This window comes from Syzygium oleosum, unplaced genomic scaffold (genome assembly GCF_021117445.2).
Source record: "Syzygium oleosum isolate NSW1041296 unplaced genomic scaffold, Sole_v2.1 Sole_v2.17, whole genome shotgun sequence".
NCBI classification, from domain to species: domain Eukaryota; kingdom Viridiplantae; phylum Streptophyta; class Magnoliopsida; order Myrtales; family Myrtaceae; genus Syzygium; species Syzygium oleosum.
Window position 1 is genome coordinate 4667104 of NW_026607501.1, and position 22486 is coordinate 4689589.

The 22486-nt window shown below is 39.5% G+C and overlaps 2 protein-coding genes across 2 annotated transcripts; one reads left to right on the forward strand and one right to left on the reverse strand.

Moving 5' to 3' along the window:
- Nucleotides 1–2778: 2778 nt before the first annotated feature.
- Nucleotides 2779–4517, reverse strand: LOC115676721 (E3 ubiquitin-protein ligase SIRP1-like). The gene has a single exon (XM_030599689.2). The coding sequence runs from the start codon at nt 4398–4400 to the stop codon at nt 3039–3041; it is 1362 nt and encodes a 453-aa protein (XP_030455549.1). The 5' UTR covers nt 4401–4517; the 3' UTR covers nt 2779–3038.
- An 8087-nt stretch (nt 4518–12604) lies between these two features.
- On the forward strand, nt 12605–14540 carry LOC115676722 (uncharacterized). The gene is made up of 4 exons (XM_056319101.1): nt 12605–12793; nt 12977–13154; nt 13765–13826; nt 14244–14540. Exons 1-4 carry the CDS (start codon nt 12605–12607, stop codon nt 14538–14540), a joined length of 726 nt encoding a protein of 241 aa, XP_056175076.1.
- Nucleotides 14541–22486: the final 7946 nt, after the last annotated feature.

A 22486-nucleotide genomic window follows, 5' to 3' on the forward strand; every position in this document is an offset into this window, starting at 1 on the left:
AATGTGGATGTGCAGACTTCATTTTCGTAGTCCCCCTGTTCATTTTCCTTCCATCAGATTCAATTGGGACAAAGCTCCTCCATAAATGCATGGTAGACCAATCTGTTTGAGATTGAGAGGTGGGGGTACCATAATATGGAGGTGAGTACTGAAGACCGAATCATGATTCATGTCCTAGCAGCGGCACCTTAGTAGGTCCGCCTTGGCTCGAAACACAAATAAACGGGCGTCCGCCGGTATTTTCCTTTTCCGCCCCATCTTGATTATTTTACGAAGAGAATTCAACTTTCACTAAAAGGGTCGTGTTTTGAATATCTATCAGCCATGTTCGATTTAGTTAAGTTTGCACAAGAATGACATTCACAACCTGAAATCCCTCAACGACGTTCATACGGCTTGCCCGTTGATCAGGTCTAGTGAATACGTTATCGTAATTTTTCCAATTGCGCGGACCTACTTTGCACCAAAAGACGGTGGAAGCCGTGAAAGCCGTCCTGTATTCACAACATCTCAAGAGTAAAGGGAGGTAACCGATGTTGATGGGCTTGGCCAGCCCATAAAGAGGACAGACCTCCAATACCTTTCGGGTCGATTTCGACAAGTACTGGGCCCATCAGGCCCAAACGGTACCCGAAAATTCAATTTGGCAACGTGCGGGAGAGATGCAAAGCCGTGCTTAAATTCTTCTTAAGAGAAAAATACAAATGAAAAGTGTTCACAAGTGGAATTTTGATGCATATCTATCGACCGGATTAGGTTCTTGACGAGTGATCGAGCTTAGATGAGATTCTCTACGAGCTGCTGAAGGCCGAACCGAACCATCCGGGCTAACTGAATCTCGAAAGTTTCGGCCCGTCCTGGCCCGGTCCTGCCCCGTTTTAGAATGAGCTCTAGGAGGGAAGAAATGCAATGCATTTTGCTCGACTGCTTTCATGATTGTCCTGTTTCTGTCTGTGAAGTGATTTTACCACACCAAGCAGCTCTCGAGAAATGAATTCTAATGAAAAGTCACAGGTTCTTGTCTGATGGCTCTAAAGACTACATAGAAATATATCTACTGTTACACGAAATCCCTTGCACATATATATGGTCCCACCTATCTCTTTGAGCTTTCATAGAATTAAAGATGTTCACGAGAATCTGCAAGCCAAAATGGCCAAAATCGCAATGGCATATATGGCCCAAGCGCAGCACCTGAGCCAAAAATGGAATGGAACTGTCATGGCGACGAAGAAGGCGGTCGCCACAAAGAATGTGCTAATGTGCTGAAGAGCAAGGGATAACGTCAGGTACTTGGTATTGCTATGGATGTATTTGCTTACAAAGAGAAAGGTAAAGGCTAATATGACCGCCGCCGAGTACAAACAGTACACTGGACGGAGGTGATTTCCCTTCTGGACTGATGCTGCGGCTAATTCCGTGGCCGACGTCAAGCAGAACGAGACGATGATCTTCTCCCAGGCCAGGCTATGCCTCGTCTCCGATGCAGCGTGTGGAGTGTCGTGTGCCCCACCCATTTCGAGGTCCGGAGTGGACGGCACGAGCGGCTGCGGCTGCGACTGCGGCAGCTGCGGTCGGGAGGATGTTATTGCTGAGAGATTGGGAAAGATGGGATGGGTGAGGATGATTCTTGTGCTGAGCAAGGTGAGGAAATTGGATGTCCAACTTCCCAATCTCATGTTATGATAATGTTCTGTTGTTGGGGTATTTCCTAAGTCCCAGATCTCCTGCCTGGGACGCATATTTATAGCACATGGAAGGAAACTTCTTCACACCGATCGTCAGGAATTTGACTTGACAATCATGGAACACCTTATCAGTTTAGCATCCGAGTCAGATGGCTAAGAAGACTAAGAAGACCTTATCTCTTGTGCCTGCCCAGACGGAAATGCTTCATAACTTCATGGAAGCTGCTTTTTACCTCTTTGGGTTGGCTTGACTGATTATCATACCATACTCCGCACAAGAGGCAGAATACAGGATGTGGGGCTTTGGTCGGGAGGGGCGAGATAGTCGAGTAGGATGATACGGATTCGTTTTAGCTAGAAAGGCCGACCCAAGAACTTAGACTTATAGGTGGAGGGAGATCACATGCGTGTAAAGACATAGGTCTCGTAGACAGGCGGGATGAGACACTTTAACATCTCCTCTCGCGTGGAAGTCGGATTAGGAGCAGACATGTAGAGTTTGACAAATGAGGGGCTGCATATGCGATATAAACAAGAGTAGAACCCGATTCTAATGTCATCTTATCATGTCAATTCAAATGCTGAAGCATGTAGGTAGAGAAAGACCACGTGATATATAAAGTCATATCTGGCCCACTAAACGCAGCCTATAGGATTTTTGGTCGGATTTGAGATTTGAATGTCGAGTAAACTTGAACTCTTATAACTCGCACCAGCAATCTATCTTGTACAAGGATGCATACCATCTCTATTTCGAGAATAACAAGAGGCATATCGCATACAGGAGCTGCAGCAGATGAGTAATCTTATTACACAGCCCCTGAAGGCTATAGAGGGACTACATTCAAACAAAAACTATCAAACCTGCAGTGACTCGCGACTGATCATCTGATGTGCAAACCACAACAAGGAGGCAAACAAGTCAGAATGGTTCCTATAAAGACATGCTAACATGAAGTATACAAACTTCAACTACATAAGCCATTGCCCCGCAAAAACACAGCCGGAAAAAGTAAAGTAGAAGACTTGGAGATAACACACACAAGGAGTCATAGACCACGCAGAGTCGTCTGAAAACAAAGGTAATATTACAACAAGCTTTAGTTTTATTCTCCCAACAGTTAATAATTTGGGTTCTTGAGGAATAAAACTCCCTTTTGCCCTTACCAAAAAATGTGAACTTCTAAAGAATTCAATCATCCTTGCTACAAGTAAAAGATGATAGGGTCTCTCTGATGCCACTATCTACATTTTTACACAACTTACTACTCATTCCGGACTTCTACAGAACAATGTCGCCCTCGACTCGTGATTAGAGGCCAATTCGTGCTCTCCGGGTCCTTCCCCCGCTTACGATACCGCACCACCAGCAGGTAATTCATAACGACAAACAGGACATGTATTCCTCACGCGCAGCCACGTCACGATACAATCGGTGTGGTATCCATGGCTGCAAGGCAGCTGCGTTGCAATGTCCCCAGCCGTAAATTCATCCTTGCAGACCGGACAAAGCCTGTCCTTTCCATCCACATCCTCTCGAGTCAAAGCCAACTTCGGTAGATTCTGGATCACTGATTCAGAAGCCGGGGATCCTCCCACCAAAGAACTCTCATTCTCAGTAAACTGACCAAACATGCTCTCATATTCTTCAGAATATAAGTAATCATCATCATCATCAAAGTAAGTTTCCAGCTCATGCTCCAATCCTGCTGTTGCTACTAAATTATCTGAATTCAACAAAACCTCCCATTCCAAGTTCCCAAAACCTCCAACTACTTCGACACTCACATCTTCCTCGTCTTCACCTGCAATAATAGGCGTAGAAGATACAGAAATGGACCCATCATCATTGAGAGGATCGCCAAATAAGCTCAATACCTCTCTATCATCGACGCAACTCTCGACTTCCTCCCACTCCAAATCGAGATCCTCGACCTCTCCGTCATCCACTTCCAATGGAAGGGAGTCGTCCCAACACAAAGGAACACTACTAAAGTAGTCATCCTCATCGATCACGTGATCCAAACTCAATTCATCCTCCGAACCTCCACAAACCCCCAATTCATCCTCCAACTCCAAATCAGAATCGAACCCGACATCACGAATGCCACTCCAACACTGCTCCATTTCACAAACTGTCAACCCTGCTTCACAGAAATCCAACCCAGAATCCCCAGCCTCCATAAAAAACTCATCTTCACAACAATCCTCGTCCACAAGTCCACCATCCTCGTCCCCACCCACGCCGAACCCCAACCCGATCCCTAAATCTACATCCACATTATTCATACAGGCGTCATCATCCCCATCAATCACCCCAAAATCCAACCTATTTACCTCTTCCGACACCGAATCCGCGTCCCCCGCGAACCGCGGACGCTCGGCGGACAGATCCACGCCAGAGCCGCTCCCGCCGCCGAGCTTCCGCAGCAGATCGCCGGAGTCGGGATCGGAAGCCACGTCGCCGCTCGGGGCTCCGGTTCGATCGGCGGCGGCGGCCATCGGATCGCGGACGGGCAGCGTCAGGTCGTCGTCGGAATCGTAGAGATCGAACGCGCGGCGGCGCTGGTGGCTAGGGGAGGGGGAGGAGGAGCAGCAGCAGCAGGGGGGAGGGTCGAGCTCGAGGGAGAGCGAACGGCGGAGGCGGCGGCGGCTGATGCGGCGGCGATCGGGGCGGCGGAGGCGGGAGATCGGGGCGGCCTCCGCTGACATGATCTTTTCCCTCTTTCCCTCTTTTCTTTTTCTTTTCTTTTCTTTTCTTTTGCTGTTGATTTGCTAAAACGTCTCCGCGTTTTTGATATTTTTCGAGGGGAAAGAAAGAAAGAGTGGAAACGCAGGGTTGGGAGGGGACGTGGAGAGCTTGGAGTTAGGTGATTCTACATCTCTCATTTTCTTCTTTGACTTTATTATAAAAAAAAATACATAAAAAATACAAAAAAATCTTTATACCAAGGATCATGGTAGGAAGGAAATTGACACGACACCAAGCAACTCGTGATAAATGTGTGATGATGATAATAATAATAATTATAATCGTGTACCAAATTACTTAATCATCTGTAGAGAATTTTGTACAGATAGGCTCGAAATTACGAGTACTCTCGATCGTCGTTAGATCTTAGATGGACGGCACGTGTACTAGAAGATAGGTGTGTGACCGAATTCATCCAAGTGACGTCTATCCGACGATGAAAGTGGACCTGATAAAAATCCTTATACCAGCGCATTAGAAAAAACCGGCATACGTACTATCTAGGTCATATTCAGCTCTGGCAAAAGAATATCCAAAGACGATGCTAGTAGGAGTTTAGTTGGGAGTTGCATGGATTCGGACTCATTGAGCGGTGTCTGGATGCCTTCTGCACACGACTGATCCCAATCAATACAGATCGTAAGATATGATATTGGCTCTAAAGGTCCATTTGTTTCATGGAAAAAGAAGGATTTGGAAAACATTTTCCAAAAAATGATTAGTTATATTTCTTAAAAAAGGTCAATGAAAAATGTTTTTACTACCGACAACAATTTAAGTCTAAACAGTTTCATGAACGATGAAAATATTTTTCGTTCATCCATTTTTATAAGAGATACATGCGATCATCTTTCGAAAAAAATTTTCTAAATTAAGAATTTTCCGTGAAACAAAAGCATTGCGTCGAGAGCATCTCAATCCCTAGGAATATGGAGAGAAAGCCCCATGGTCTTCAGTCATCTAATCATAACGGGGCCTCTCCATCCAACGATTTGATAATATCTTGGGCGAAACAAAGTAAGGTCTTTTGATAGCCGGGTAATTCCTTAAACAATGTCAAATGTTGAAAGAATGGTCTTACACTCCCGTTTTCCCCTAATTAAATAATGTGATTATGACTTAGAAACTGACAACCATCATATCGAAGAATTCACATATATCGCGTGTCCGCGACGTAACGAATAAAAGCTCATGTGATTCGACGAGTTGCATTTGTCAGAATTTGATTAAAGATCATAACATACCTAGACGTGTTGTGCTCTAGTCAAGCCTTTGTTACTATAGATAGATTAGGCCTTTCAGCAAGAATGATGCTAGAGGCCTAACAACCTTCTCTTAACCCGTTAATCACAATTAACATGAAAACCGCCGAAATGAGTTTATCTTGCATGACTAAGTTTGGGCCTAACTTGTACGCCCAACCAAGTTCAAACATCGGGCCCGGCAACAATTTTTAAGTCATTTTAGGTGATAAATTATTTTTTTTGTCAATTTAAAGAAGGATCTTGTTAAAAAGTGCCCTAAAGCCACCGATTAAGACGACTACATACATTAAGAATACTTATTACAACATATTCAAAAATGAAAATTATATGATGCGAGAAAATTAATCATCCGCATCGCATGGGAAAATTAAACTTCAAATGCAAATTCAATGAGTTTTAACAAGTGGGCACTATTTGATATATAAAAGAGATTTATGAAAGGGCCTTGTTAATCGTTGCCTGGAGCACTTATCAAGCACTGCTACAATTGGAAACTTTATATGGTTTTCAATTAGGGATGGGAAATGTAGCAGTAATAGTGAAAAGTGTCAGAAAAATCTTAAACCTATTACATTGGTGCTAATCTAATTCAAAATCTTTTGATTGTACCAATTTAGTCCTAAACATTTTAACCTAAAGCCAATTCAGTCATTACGGCTAATTTTGGTTGAATATTGTTGATATGGACGCCGGCTGGGCAGCCTACGTGACACGACCGACGCCGACGTGAACATTTTTTAATAATATTTTAATAATTTTCGAATTTTTTTTCTTTTTTTCCTTTCCTTTTTTTTTTTTCTCTCTTTTCTCCTCCTCTTTCCTCCGGTGGCCGACATGGCCATAGCCGGGGAGGGCTGGCCTCACCGGGTCGAGGGCAAGCGCCGGCGAGGTCGCCCTCGCTAGATCTGGCAAGCCCAGGTGTTGTATGGGCGAGGGTAGCCTTTTCGAGCATCGCCTGGTCAAGGGTTGGCCTAGCCAAATTTGGCAAGGGAGCCGTCGCCTAGGCCAAGGCGAGCCCAGCGAGGCCGACAGTCGCCTGTAGTTGCAAGGGCCACCCTCACTTAGGCGAGGCTTGCCCTTGCTGGCCATGGCTATGCCGGATTCCGGAGGAAAGAGGAGCAAAACAAAGAAAGAAAAAAAAAGAGAGAAAAAATGGAAAGAAAGAAAGAAAGGAAAAAAAATTCTAAATTATTAAAAAAAATGTCCATGTTAGCGCCGGCTAGCATCCACGTCAGCAATATCCAACCAAAATTAACCAGAATGACTGAATTAGCTCTAGATTAAAAATGTTTAGGACTAAATTGGCACCATTAAAAGATTTAAGACTAAATTGGTATAAATAAAATAAGTTTATGACTTTTTTGACACTTTTTTCGGTAGTAACGATTTCATATACTCAAAAAGAAAAGATCGCCCAAAAATGTGGTCAGATAAATGAAATACACATTCTAGAAATTTTGCTCTCTCAAACGTTTTACAGGTTTTCCATCGAGCAATGTGTACTAGACTATAAGAACTGACCCGAATCTCACACGATCATACCTCGATAAAAGCATCTCTACATTTATAAGTCAAAGTGTTAGTTTTTCTTCTTTGTTTTTTTAACCTAGAGGGTCGTGTTGAGTAAATTATCAACTTGTGGATGATTGTGCTAGCAACTCGATATGGAGTGGGATATTTGTATAAGCTTGAAGTACCATGATCCTACCCTGCTACGTAGCTCGTGGTTTGAAGTTGGGAAAATTGTCGAAAATATTTTAAATCTATTATACGGCAGTAACCTTTTAATTGTGCCACTTTAATCCTACATTTTTTTACGGTTTGCCAATTTAGTTCTTACAACTAATTTTGGCTGGAAATTACTAATGTGGTAATCTAGTCAGAGTTGATCGTCCTACGTGGGACGGTCTAGTCAATGCTAGCCATCCTTCTTGGGATGGCCAGCATTAACGTGAGCAATTTTTGTAATTTTCTAAATTTTTTCTTCTATTTTTCCTTTTTTATTTTTATTTTTTCCCTTTTTCCCTCCACCAACTACTGGTGAGGGCCTCAACGCCCTCTCCTGGGTGAGGGTCACAATTGCTGGTGGCCCATCGCCAAGGCCCAGCGATGGCATGTGGATGGAAAAAGAGGAAAATAAAAAAGAAAAAGAAAGAAAAAGGAAATAAATCAGAAAATTTAAAAAATTATCCGTGTCCGTGTTGGTACTGCCACTTAGGATGGTTGGCATTAACTAGACCGCCACGTCAGCAATTTGCTGTTAAAATTAGCTGAAAGAACTAAATTGGCAAATCGTCATAAAATTTAAATTAAATTGACACAATCGAAAGGTTTATGACTAAATTGACAAATTGTCAAAAGGTTTATGACTAAATTGGCATAATTGAAAGGTTTAACACTACATTGATTGCGGTATAATAGGTTTAAAACTTTTTGGACAATTTTCCCGTCTGAATCTAAACCTTGATTTATTAAGGTTTCGTTTGTTTCGCGAAAAATGAATTATTTGAAAAATATGTTCCTAAAAATGATCACTTATATCCCTTAAAATAATTAGTCAAAGAAAATATTTTCATCATCGACAATAATTTATGTCTAAATATTTTCTTATATAACGAAAATATTTTTCATTTATTCATTTTTGTAAACAATACAAACAATCATTTTTAGGAAAATATTTTCTAAATAATTCATTTTTCGCAAAACAAACGCACACTAAAACTAAAATTTTTCAGACTCGTATTGTCAATGAAGTCTGTAAAAGGATTCATACACCAAATTGGATGTACATGTATGGTGACTCTCACCGTAAATTTCACATAAATAGCATGAACGTCTTCAATGTGTAGTCACTGCGGCAGATGTATATACATGCTCTAGTATAAATGAATGTACGTCTCAAATCATGTATATTCAACGTGAGACCCATCAAAATAAAGTCGAGGTACAGAATTAACGAGATAAAATTAGAGGATCAAAGAATTTTCCAGCAGTGAGCACTCGTAAAGATTTTCCTCATTGAAAAATGTTTCCGCATCTGAAGGAAACTAATGTATTTATAATTAAACAATACTAAATGAAGCAAAATTACATTGTAGGGGCCCGAGAGTCCTATTGAAACAACAATGAACTCTTATGCTTTGGCTTCTCAATTCTCCATACCTTTATTGGCTAAAAGCTTGGGACATCAAATTCAATCGAGCCTCCCCTTCACCGGCCAAAGCCTAGCTCTTCCCAAACACACAGACCATGTCCAACATCTTGACAAGATCACCCAGAATCTCAACAATCAAAAAGCGCACCAACTTTTCCAAAAGCAACCTCCATTGTGCATGAACAAGAGACCATGCATGCTAAGACCTGTCTCAATTCCTTGATCACATCAAAAAAAGAAAATTTTAAAACCTTTAAAGAAACAAGCTTTCATTGGAAATTGATCATGTGACCATGTCTCACAAAATCATGTGGCCATGTCTTGTAAAGGCAAGCCAAACTTCTCTTCCTTTTGAAACCCCCCAAGTTTGAATGCCGATCGAAAGCTCCCTAACCAAAGTCGCTTTACAACTAAAATAATATTATTCAGAGACAAACGAAAGTGACCACAATCTCACGATCCACACACCTTTAGGATCTCCATAACTCGAACCCATCTCCTTCCGTACATGTGGGGGGGGGGGGGGGGGTGTTACAAAAGCTTTTCTCAACAACCGAAGTTCAAAGAACCCTAAAGATGGCCTTGGAGCTAAAGAAACATGGTGACTCATCGTCCTTTATTGTTTTCTTTCATTACGCCATGACCAAGATATGTCATTATTTCGAAGATTGTAATTGATATGCTCGAATCCACGTCAAGATACACACGACTAGTCGACCCGTGTGTAATACCGGCTCTCGAAACCGACGTACCAGGCTTGAAAATGATGAACTTGACCTCATAATATTGTGCACACTCGTTATTGTTACCGCCTATTCTTATGTTATGCATGCTGCATACTTGGCAATTGATAGAACACAATGGACTGAACTAAGTACAACTTCTACGCAAATTCTGACACCCGTTGCTATGGATGCTCTTGTGGGAACATACCCAGCTCGCTGTCCATCTTCATATGCCTCCAACATTCAAATTGTGCGCAAGTACGACCAGGAGAATTTTCACACGTTCAGTCAAAACTTTCGGTCCAAGTCAAAACATGAACTTCACGGCCCGACCCAGAAAGCTCTTCTTTTTCCCCTTCTCAATGCGGTGAGAACCGAGAAAGCTGTACATATATTAAACATGACCAAGAAATTTGCAATGTAAGACCAAATCAGTCGCTTAAAAGAAAGGGAAAAATTAGGGTTTTCTCAAGATCATTGTATATCCAAGCATCTGGACAATTGATCATCCAATTTTGAAAGTAGTTTGTGGCGTTCTAAATGGTAAATTTTAGTCTTAATATACCTCAGAAAATCGTGTGCTCTCACATATTCCACATAGCATATGTATGTATATGTATAATATCTTTCTTTTTCTCATAAATACCAGTCCATAAGGAGCTAACTAGCGAGTCGCAGACGAGAATCGGCTTAAAAGCTGCATTCAGATTTGAGAATATTTGTTCCCAAATGTGTATATAGACAAAAGGGTCAGGCGTCATCATATTATATCATATCATATTATACTATATTACTCTTTAAAAAAAAAAAGGAAGAACGAAGAACAAAAAAGAGTCACTGTTCCTTACCAAAAAAAAAAAAGAGTCACTGTTCATACACCCTTTGCATGTGCAATGGCCGACGACTACGCTTTGCGCCGCTCGTTTTCCGACATTGAAAGCCAGTCAGGTTATAAACTATGATACATTGTCCTCATAAATTAAAGTAAAAGTGAGAGGTAAAGTTGGAGAGCACGCCCTCGTGTTCTATACTTCGTGAAACCCTAGCCCTTAATTTATTCGTTAATAACTGTTTATTGTTGTTAATCATCAAAGGTTGGCGATTCGAGGTGGTAATCGCTTTTTCCATGTTCTTCAATCCCCCAATTCCAATGCTGCCTCTTAGGGAACCACGTCGCCCCGATCACCAAGTGCCTCTCTCTCTCTCTCGAATTTAATCACAAGAGAAAATAATAATGAAAAGCACACAAGAATATTCTTTCTTTTTCTCTCCATAATATGATGATTGGAAAAAAAAACATTCACATTCATTTTCTCAATCGAAAAGAGCAAAGTTCTGATTCAATTGGAAACTCTTTGCCTTCTCTAACTCGAATGATCATTCCTCGCATTGCTACTTAAGGATATAGACCACTTTATTATAAAGGTCGTCATGTCAGGCCAGGAAAGATATAAATATCATGATTCGAAAAGGAACGTTTGATTTTGAGGAAAACTGTTTCTTAAATAAAGTCACACTTTTTCTTGGAATTGCACATGATGATGAGCATGCGTTAACTTGAGCATCATATGCGAAATTAACCTTCAGTCAATAATCCAAGAGCCCAAAAGAAAATACTTCGCTTCCCTTTTCAATTGTTAGAATATCCAACCTAAAAATATGAGAATTATTAGATGGATGGAGACTTTATGTATGTAAGACACATTGAAACTACATAGACAAATAACGTCGGATGCTTTGACCGCGGATATCTTGACTGTTCATGTTTGTGATCCCCTGAGTCTCTCTATATGTATGCACATTGTCTTCACAAAAACCTAACGATACTATACTTATTATTGATCATTTATGTTTTTTTGAGAACGGAATTGTTCATAATTTGTCGCATGATCCTTTCGGCTCATCCCTAACGGAGCACTCCGAGTACTTTCTTCAATTTTCCTTAAGGCAAAATATGGTGGCGTAACTTGTGGATGGTGTTCTAACCCTACTAGTCAAATCTTTGTGCCTTGTCCAAAGGTAAATTCCTAATTGCAGTCAAAACTAGGACAACTTCTCGACCAAAACGCTTTCAAACAGCAAAGTTAATTTAACATGAAACTAAACCCTCTCTTCAAACTTTGAACAATTCATCAGTCAAATACGAAACCTTAGAATACTCGGAATTAACAAATGAATGAACTAACAGCCAGCGCAACCTCCACTACTATGAGGATGTGTGCCAAAGGGCAGCATTGGCCACTGTGAATCTCTCTTGTCCAACCTAAAAACCTCTTCTCTTACACTGTTTTGGCATCGATAAACGTGGGGGAAAACTTGAAATTTTAGACCGAAAAGTATATGCATCGAACATTAATATTTTGTTTAATGAGTCCACTTGCTAAGCAACTGCATAAAAAAAAAGTTTAAATTTTCCGACCCACTGATTTTTTCAATATTTTGTGTAAATCAATACTTTAAAAATCGAATTATAACACTCGTTAGCAACTAATATCGATTGAAAAGTGAAAATGAAAACAAAAACTTAGGGTTTGGACAAGTAAAAAAAAATTCCACGTTGCATGCATGGCGGCAGACAGGCGCTGAACACCGTATCTTCAATTCCACGCGATCACATGCTGAAAAACCTCTTAATATTCTGAAGCCTACCCAACCAAAAACCGTTTTGCAACTTTTCAACTCGAGACTCTCTGAACACTTGCTTGTCCTTTTGAGTTCTTCAAAGTAATGCGGGCATTACTACGTTTAATATTAAATATGATCATCTATGATGGGAAATGTTGAAAAAGTAAGCTTTGGGACACTAGCCTTTGACCGAGGCCTTAGACTCTATAAAGACCATGGTTTGCGTCCTCATGTTCCCCTCTCTTTCGTTGTTCAAACAACAAAACATACTCTGAAGAAGCTAAAGAAAAAGGGGGAGAAGCGACCAAACATGGCGTCCGTAAGGATCACTAGCTTTCTGCTCATGCTTGTGCTCTTTTCACTACAACAATCGAGCTCCTGTGCACAAATTGGCCATGGTAAGTAGAATATGCTTTATAAGCTATACGAATTTGCGTGTCATATTGTGGTATATGTTGGTCAACGCGTGTATAAACCTCACTGAATGTTGGAACTTTTTCTCAGCCATGGAAGAAAAATTGGTTCTTGACAAAGATGGAGTGGAGGTGTTAATAGCTGGAGGCTCCTCATCAGAAGTTCAAAAGGTAGAAGAAATTACATTCTATCATAACAATTGTCGAGTGCACGCATCACTGTTGTCGATATGGATGGTAGTAAAAAGGGTTGCGAAAGTCGTTTTTCTCACCAATGTTTAAGTAGCGATACTTCCACAACTTTCTTGGAGTGTTCGACCGGTTATTTACTTTGCTTTTGCTCATATTTTGCAGGTACTACATGACGGCATTCCTTCTACTACCGACGTAGTGAGAGACATTGATCAAGGAATCGAGGAACGAAAGTTGAAGTTGAGAAAGTTCTTGGGACAAAGCACGGCGAAAGAAGTGACTTCGAGTATGCAAATGAGTTCAAAGAGTGCATCATCATTCTCATCAGCATCATCAACAGGTGCCAAGAATTATTTTGGAAAAAGTAGCCTACGTAGAGGGAAAAGGATGTCGGACGTAGACTACGAGTCGACAAGAATTAGAAGCCCCCGTCGTTCCATCAAAGTCAAAATGGGTGGTTTTGTAGCTTTCAATGCCGATTATCATGTGCCCAAACCACACCCTCCCAGGAACAACTAATGAATAATTGCATCCATTGAGAGCTACACAAGAAAAGCTCTCTTTTTTTTGCCTTTCTTTTATTTTCTTTGCTTTTTATCCCTTTCTTTTCCTTTGAAATTTTGTCAAGCTATATGCAAGTGCGGAATATCATACCTGTATGTATCCAAACTACAGAAATTTTAATGATATGAAAGCCAAAATTTTGTTCAGTGCTTCTGTTTGTGCGATGCTCTTTCCTGCTCTACCTTAATCTTTCTTGTTCTTCTTTTTCCCCTTTTATTCTCAAGTTAGTTGATGTGTCTTTACTTTGCATAAGCGCATAGTGATAAATAAGCCGCAAATATTGAAGATTGTTTGAGTTTGTTTCAATGCGACATAAAAAATGCATCCAAGTAGTTGGAAAAGGGTTTTTTATCCGTTTCATCATCCGAGTGTTTGAATTAATGCAGGAAAGGACCAAAATGATTCAAAGTTGCCCCAAGCAAGCTCACTTGAGTACATGGAAGATCAGGTTCCTCTCTCTCTCTCTCTCTCTCTCTCTCTCTCTCTCTCTCTCTCTCTCTCTCTCTCTCTCTCTCTCTATATATATATATATATATATATTCCATATACTATATGGTATATTGGACAGTCTAAATTGGGCGTACTCCCTGCAACTCACTAGATCTGACGGCTCAGATTACCTAACCCCACTGCTACAATAGATCCCACGAAAGAAAGTTGATACTTATACTATCTATAGCACCTACACGTTGGGTGTACTCCTTGCAACTCACTAGATCTGACGGCTCAGATTATCTAACCCCACTGCTACAATAAATCCCACGAAAGAAAGTTGATACTTGTACTATCTATAGCACCTACACATCTTTATTTCTTGTAGCGCATTATTCTGGCTAATAATCTTTTTAACTTATTTTGGCAATAGAATGAAGGAGGCAAGGGAGGAACAACAAGACCCATCAGAGTCTCCATCTTAAGGAAGATGATGGTGTATCCACCAGATTCAAGGCCTGTGCATTGCGATGCAATGAGAAGCTCCAAATGCCCATCATCCCAAGAACCTTATGATGAGGGTAGCCTTCAGAATCTTGATGCCCAAAAGGAAGCCACGGAGTCTGCTCACGAAATCATGGCCCTCACCAACAGAGACTACCACGGGGCCGGTCGACACCCACCTCCAATCAACAATGGACACCCCTTGTCTCAGCACCACAAGCCCTAGTTGTCTCTCAGAGTTTCATGAACTTGCTTCTCAAATTTTGGGGTTGTTTTATACGAGAAGCAAGTGTTTTTGTTTTCACTTTAGCAAAAAAACAAAAAAAGTGCTTTGTTTTCACTTACTATAGACTACAGTATAACTACTGACATAATGGCTTCTGCTGTAATTTCTTTCTAGTTGAGGGATCAATGGACTTACGTGCACTTCGCCTTTTTTCCTTATCGTGCTAAACATGGTCAAAGCGACGAGAAAAGAGATGGATCCATGTCAAACAAGTTTCAAATTTGTGTTGTTTAAGCAGAAATAAAGTAATAGATACTGTTTAGGAACAAAAAAGCTTGGCACGGACGAGGAAAACGAAAAGCTCGCACTCTGGATTCGGTAGAAAGAACTCCCGTTGCAGCACGGACGACAGCTTAGCTATCATCAGTCTTAGGGTTTTTGTCTTGGTCGATTCTTGTGTTTCAAATTGAGTGGTTTCGTTACAGTGTGGGATGGATTGAGCAGACATGGGCTTAGGTCCAAAAGCGCTTGAAAGATGCATCAAAGCTGATCGAAGATGTCGAATGCAATGTTTACGGAGCTAGCTCGGGGCCCATGCGTTGAGTAGCTGTTTGGTCCATCGTGCGTGGGATTTGCAGGCTGACCCATTTCATCACAAAGTTCTGTTGAAGGGGAGTTTTTGCTCAACTTGGTGTGCAGAGCAAGCTGCAATCTTTTGGTATTATTTTACTTTTGATTGGGAAAAAATTTACTTTTTGTCCTGTTATATTTGTATTTTTTCAAATCAAGTCATTATATTTTTAATTTAAGTCCTTCTATTTTTGCAAGTTGTCTAATTAAGTAAGTCTCTCCAACACTCAGTCCGATCAAATCCAGCTGACGTGACCATCAAACGAGGCAATATGTGACACAAATAAAGATTTGCCAACATAGACACCCAATGAGGACGGTGAACAAGGAAACCATGGCCAAGCTGCCAAACAGAGCTTGCATGGCTGCGTGAGCTCAGGTTCAAGGATCGAATGACGATCATGGCTGTGTGAGCTCAACTGGCCGTGGCAAATTCCCCTTCGAGAGAGCAATCATGAGTAGTAGAAGAAGACCTTTTTTTTCTCCTTTCTTTTCTTTATTTTTGTTGCGAAAGGAGGCGATTGAACCATAAAATTGACAAAACAAGGAAATAAATTGGACATCAGATTTATGAGATTTGGTCATAGTGATGTACGTTCACGGGAAGAGCGGCAACGAATTCCATTATAGATTAAGTAATACAACAGAAATTACAACCACATTCGAGTCACTCAAACATTCTCAGTATTTCTCAACCCCCAATTACACCCAATAATTCAAACAATATTTACGAATTAATATCTCAGTCTGACGAAGAAATTAAACAATTTTACCACAAGATTTTGGCTTCAAGACGCGTCTCTTGGATGTAATTTGTCGAAGAATTGCGCACCAGCAAAATTATTTATGGCCACAGCTCTGCTCACATCAACAAGAGCCACCCAATGGAGCCCTCAACATAATATATTTGTAAGTGCCCAGGATGTCGCGGAAACCAAGCGATCGAATAGTAAAATTGACAAAATAAAGCAAATAAATCAAGTACCAGATTTACGTGGTTCGGTCGTAGTGCCTACGTCCACGGAAAGAGCAGCACAGAATTTCACTATAGATCAAATGATACAGCGGAGATTATAACTACATTCGAGTCACTCAAACACTCTAAGTGTTTCCCAAGCCCTAATTACATTCAATAACTCACGTAGTGTTTAGCCCCATAATTCCTTGCGAAATAATCTCTCAATCTCATAAATAAATTATACACAAATCTTACTATAAAATTTAATCATTACAAATACTTGAACTCTTGTTGTAATTCTACGAACAAAACCCACAAGAAAAACCCACACAAAGCACTCGATTAGAATATCTTCTTGTCAACCGCGGCGCTTCAATACTTCTCTTATCAACAACGGCGTTAACTGCAATATATATGCGAGCAAGGCACGCCCAAGAGAAAACCTCAGTTGCATTGGGATATGCCACCGGCAGGAGAAGTCCCAGGATAGACCGGTCAAAGAAGTCAACTTTCCTTTTTCTCCTTTTGCGTTTATTTTTTTTTTCTTCTTTTGTTGGCTGCCAACTCTTGCACATCAGGAAAGTAAATTTCCAATATTTCCTTTTTCATCCTTGGCCGACTTTTAACTTGAGGAAATAATTCTTTGCACCCACAGCAATATGTAATATGATTTCCAATTCAGATAACCAAGTGAAAAGAAAACTTCAACTTTTGTGGACTTTTATTTAATCAATCTTAGGTCGGATTTTGTTTAATTGGTTCAAACTCGAAACATATTTTTAATAATCTCTACATTGATTCGACGTTTTAGCCAAGTCACAATCGCTTTTATAGAATCCGAATTTTGCTACTACTCTTTCATAGCCCCCGATGGGCTCAACTGCCACAGACGTCTTCCAAGTCCAAGCCTCGCTTGGACTTCGCTATAGCCATAGACCTCATCAGAACACCAACTCTACAAGCACCTTTAACTGTTCCACAAGGAGTCTCCGATATAACCTCTTCAATCACACATAAAGCAAAACCATTATTGCATCCATATATATTAGGATATCGAATACACACCTTGTCAATATCAGCAGTTACAGCAACTGTTAGTTCAAGAGGCTCCACCTCGCTACAAGCATAATCTGTGTTGATTACTTCGCTAATACTCGCTACCTTAGGAGTTTTTAGTTGCAACTCCACCTCAAGCTGAATACCGTTCAGACCCGTATGAACACTGCTAGCTAGAAGTACTGGAGACTTGTCATATGTAACTTCTCTATTGAAAATTGGTGAATTTAATTCCGAGCACCACAACCGATAACCTCGCTCACCTTGTGCAAATCTAGGAACATGCACTTTCTTGCCCTTCTATCTAGCTTACCATCACTCGCTCGAACATAACATGGGCATCAAAATATTCTAAGAATAGAATAATCAGCAACGTTACCTGACCACATTTCTTCAGGAGTCTAACATCCAATCGCGGTCGATGGGAATCTATTCTTCAGGTAGCTCATCGTACTAAGCGCATTCACCAGGAATCTCCTAGCCATACCAACACTAGAGAACATTTTATGAGTCGTCTCTAGCAATGTTTTGCTCATTAATTCCGCAACATGTTGTGGTTCACTGGCACTAATGCTGGGACGTCCCAGAACGTCACGTGCGATACGTGTCTTTACCAAATTTTTTTTTTATAATTATTAAAACATGCGGAATCATAATAAAGCATTCACACCATTCCCAAACATGTATACTAAAATACATATGCATCTTTTTATAAATATTAACATTAATTTTACAATACAACATTCGCCAAAAAATAAAATACATCATTACTGGGAAAGGTCAGAGTCGCCTAACTTCAGCACTTAACTACTTTGCCCAAAAGCTTGCCTGTACACTGACGGACCAACAACTACGGGTCGACGACTTCACCCGACGACATGCCATCGTCGCCAAACCCAGGAGGGCCATCGAAGCCTCTAAGTGGTCCAACTAACTCGCCCTCGATATTCACATATCAAGCTACACAACTATGGATTATATATTCTGGTAATCCCACGTCGACCCATAAAACAGTCGTACACCTAGTATAGACCACCGGTGATCCAGGTACAACAACGTCTTCATAATTATAATAAAAAAACATAGGAGCTCCAAAACGCGGCGGCGGTGAGGGATCCATCCTACATATCTGAAAAATAAAGAGTGAGCCGAGGCCCAGTAATTGAAATCTCTAAATCTAAGATAGAAGATTCACTCACCACTCAACCTGGTATCAACAATAATTATGAGTCCAAGACAGTACAAGATACATGACTAATGATATTACTCTTCCAATCATGACATGTCAGTGAAACAACAATAATGCTGCATAAAATCAATCATTCATGTGAAAATGGATGGCATATTCTATATCATATATATCACATAATATCTCATCGATTCATATTTGTCACTGGCCAGGACTATCTCGATTCACGAGGCATCTCGACTAACGAGGCATCGTCACCATCAAATCATGAGGGACGGAATCATTCATACCCTTTGCCATGCCTCAGCCCATTCATCACGGGTGTCATCTTCATTAGTGAGGATAAATACACCACTGTACATCCGCGTGATTATGGTCGTTTCTGAATATCATACCATGGCAAAGCCATGTCATACCATGACTACAAGAGCCATGTTATCATAGGATTCATATCATCTCAACCTTGTAGAGAACCGTTTCATACGATAGAATATCTGGCTAACTCCAAAGTCTTATCCATAACTCATACAAGGAAATTCGTTCGACGGCGAATAGGCTGTGGCAAAGGTCTTACTCACTTAACATCAAAGACATACATAATTAATTGTAACGTAAAACATATCACGTATTTTCATAATTACAAACGCAAACGACAATATGTCAATCTATTGTCATTTTACATAATATACAAGACAATCAATTAATTATGCACCTTTCAACATGAGAACTTTTCTTTTCTTTTCTTTTTTTTACCAAGTCAATATCAATTTAGAAGGGCTCTTTTGCAAGTTGTATAACATTTATTACTCCATAATTTAGTATCTCATCTAATATTTATTTATTTATTAATTATTTTAAATCCCCTTGATCAAGCGCACTTTTACCACATATAAAACCGCTCATTCCTATGATTCCGAATTCTTGAAATTAGAAAATTATCCTAGTAAAATTTCTCACTTTATAATTTTACCCCTTAGTTTTCGAATTTCAACCAACAAAGTCATAATAATTAAATTAAAAACTAAATGATAATATTTTTATTCTTTAAAACACACAAACATTTTAATTACACTGTAGACACCACATAATTTACAAAATTTTTAAAACTGCCCACTTTTAATTAATTATTACAATTTGCTCCAATTTTGCATAGTTAAACATATGACCTAATTAAACTATTATCTCTAAAAACTAACTTAACCACTTAACAAAATAAGGTTTCACATACTGTGATCAGTCCCCAGAAATTCCAGTTTTTATAGATTCGCCCCTCAACTTTGGCGGAATTACAAATTTGCCCCTAAAGCTCATAAACTCATTTTTTTTCAACCGGTTTGATTTCCTTTAATTAATAAAACTTAATAACCCACTAATTAACATTAAAAATTATAAATTAACACTGTTCACAGGCTCTCTTATTCTGTAAAATTCGAAATTCTTCCTTACCAAGACAACAAAATTTACCAAAATACCCCTTTTATGCCTAATTTTATCATTTTCCCACATTTCTCATTCAAGATGCAACAAAACACACTAATAAATTTCTCAAAGACATTTATGCATGTAGAGAACTTTATAATTCAAGCTCAAAAATCACAATAGTATTGATGTAGCTAGCAAGGATCACCTAGAGGGGGGTGAATAGGTGATCTTAAACAATTTTTGATAATTTATGCGGAAACAAAATAAATCACAGTAGAGTCTGAATAAAATTCAGATTCAAGACAGATTATAAAGACGGTGCTCTTGATGTGCAGAATGTAAAGTAAGAGATAAGGGATAGAGAATCTGCACACAAGTTTATAGTGGTTCGGCTTATAGCAAGCCTACGTCCACTCTCCCACGCTTACAGCCTACCGGCTGGATTTCACTATGTAATCAAGAGGAATTACAACTTCTGAGTGTTAATACTCTTGTGTATGATAGGACTCTCTATCTCACACAATCACTCTTACAAAGTGTCCCTCAAGATCTTAATGTTTGGCTCAGAATGACAAGAGAAATGATTGGAGAATGCTCAGACTTTGGACTTGTTGATTCTTGATTCTGTACTTCCTTCTGCTGCTCGTTGATCCTCTTAAATACTCCTCTACTAGCCGTTGGACAGCTTTCAGAGGATCATCTTCCAATCTTCACCTTGGACAGATTTGTATAATAAGGATTGAGTAGCCGTTGAATGACAGATTCTGAATCCCGCTGATTCTGATCGCCCATACAATCAGAATCTTGGTTTCCATAAGTAGAGCTTTGTCCGTTGTAATGCATTCTTATCGTGATGTTTGATTGTCAATCAATTTGTTTGAGATTGAGACAATCAGAACATTCCTTCTGTGAAATCCATGCCAGATCACTAGCTGTTGTGTTACGTTCTGAATTTTGCGTCTGAAGAAATTCTGCGTCTGCATCTGAAGAACTTCTGCGTCTGCGTCTGAAGAATTTCTGCGTCTGATTAATTTCTTCATCTCGCATCTCGCATCGAATAACTTCGCTTCGCATCTCGCATCTCGAATAACTTCTCGTCGAATCTCGAACCTAGATTATGTGGGTCTTCAAAAACATACTTGACGGTTTGTAAAGTCGAATAACTTTCTTCTGAGCTTCCAGAATATACAGACCTGGAATAAATTTGTTCAGAATAAGTATCAGATTTACAATAACATAGAAGGTTTTGTCAACTTCAAAATCAATAGGAGTTTTCCTCAACAAGTATAACATATACTATTAAACTTACTCACACATAACATAAAATCCAAACTAAATAACAACAAATCAACCAACCAAGATCAAGAGCACTAAATGAATCAATCTAGCTTCGCCTTAGAGTTTTCACTTACCCAAAGTGAAATCTTCAACAAAGCAAACCTCCAACCACCTTGAAATCAAAATAGTAACTAAAATTAACAAATCTTGTTCTTGTAAAAACAACAAAGCATATTTGATAAAGAAAAAAAAGAAAGGAAATCCAACAATATACCTTGTCAAGAAGCTAGATTGAAAATGAGCTTGAACTTTGATTTTTCTTCTTCTTCCTTTTTTTTTTTTGAAAGAAAGCCAAATGGAAAATGTGTTCGTGAAGGGGAAGAAGAAGGGAGTGGACGTGAAGAACAGGAGGAAGAGAAATGTTCTACAGCTCTTATCTCCCAAAATTTCACCATGATTAAATGTATTTTGGGGTCACATTTATTTACTTGGGTTAAAGGCTATAATAGCAAGTAACTATGGTTATATCTAGATAATAACTTACTAGGGTCAAAATGCAATAGGTCATGCATGATGTCATATTTTAATTAGGCATGTGACAAAATAGAGTGAAAATTAAGAAATTTATATATGCTAATAAAATGACAAATAGCATAATTTAATTGAATAGAGGAAGATATTAAAGTATTTTGGGTATATACTATACATTGCGGTAAATAAACGGAGAAATCGGTATTCGTTTGAAATGCAGGTAATTCAGAAAATTATTTTGAAATCGCTAAAATCATAAATAAAAAGTATAGCATAGAAGTAACACCTTAACTCAATAAAATTTTTAATGCTTGAAATTCATTCGATACGTAATTTGGAGCGTATCAGTCCCCATTGACAATTACTAAACTAATTTTATTACCTTAATAATTCTCACTACTAATGTCTTAAATATTAGAAACTATGAAGAAAATTGTGGATGTCACAAGTGCGGTGTCTCACTATACCTTCCTTCATGCAGAATTCGTTTAACAGTTCCGAGCAAAACTCCATACTATTGTCAGTATGCACCTGCTTGATCGTTTTATCAATCTCCTTTTCGATCAAAGCTCTCAACTACCTGATGCTAACAACAACATCAAACTTGTGCCTTAGCACAAACATCCATGTCTTTCTCGAGTAGCCATCAATAACTGTTAACATAAATCTGTCACTCTTCCTCTAAGGAAACCGCGACAACCTACGAATATCTAAGTGAATTAATTCTGCAATATCCGTGGTTTCTCTGATAGTCGTACTGAATTGCACTTTCTGACGTTGATCTAAATCACAGCACCTGTATACATTCACTCCGTCAGCAAAATAACCACATAGCAAATATCTTTCACTTAAAACCTTCAGGCTTCTCTCGCTAATGTGCCC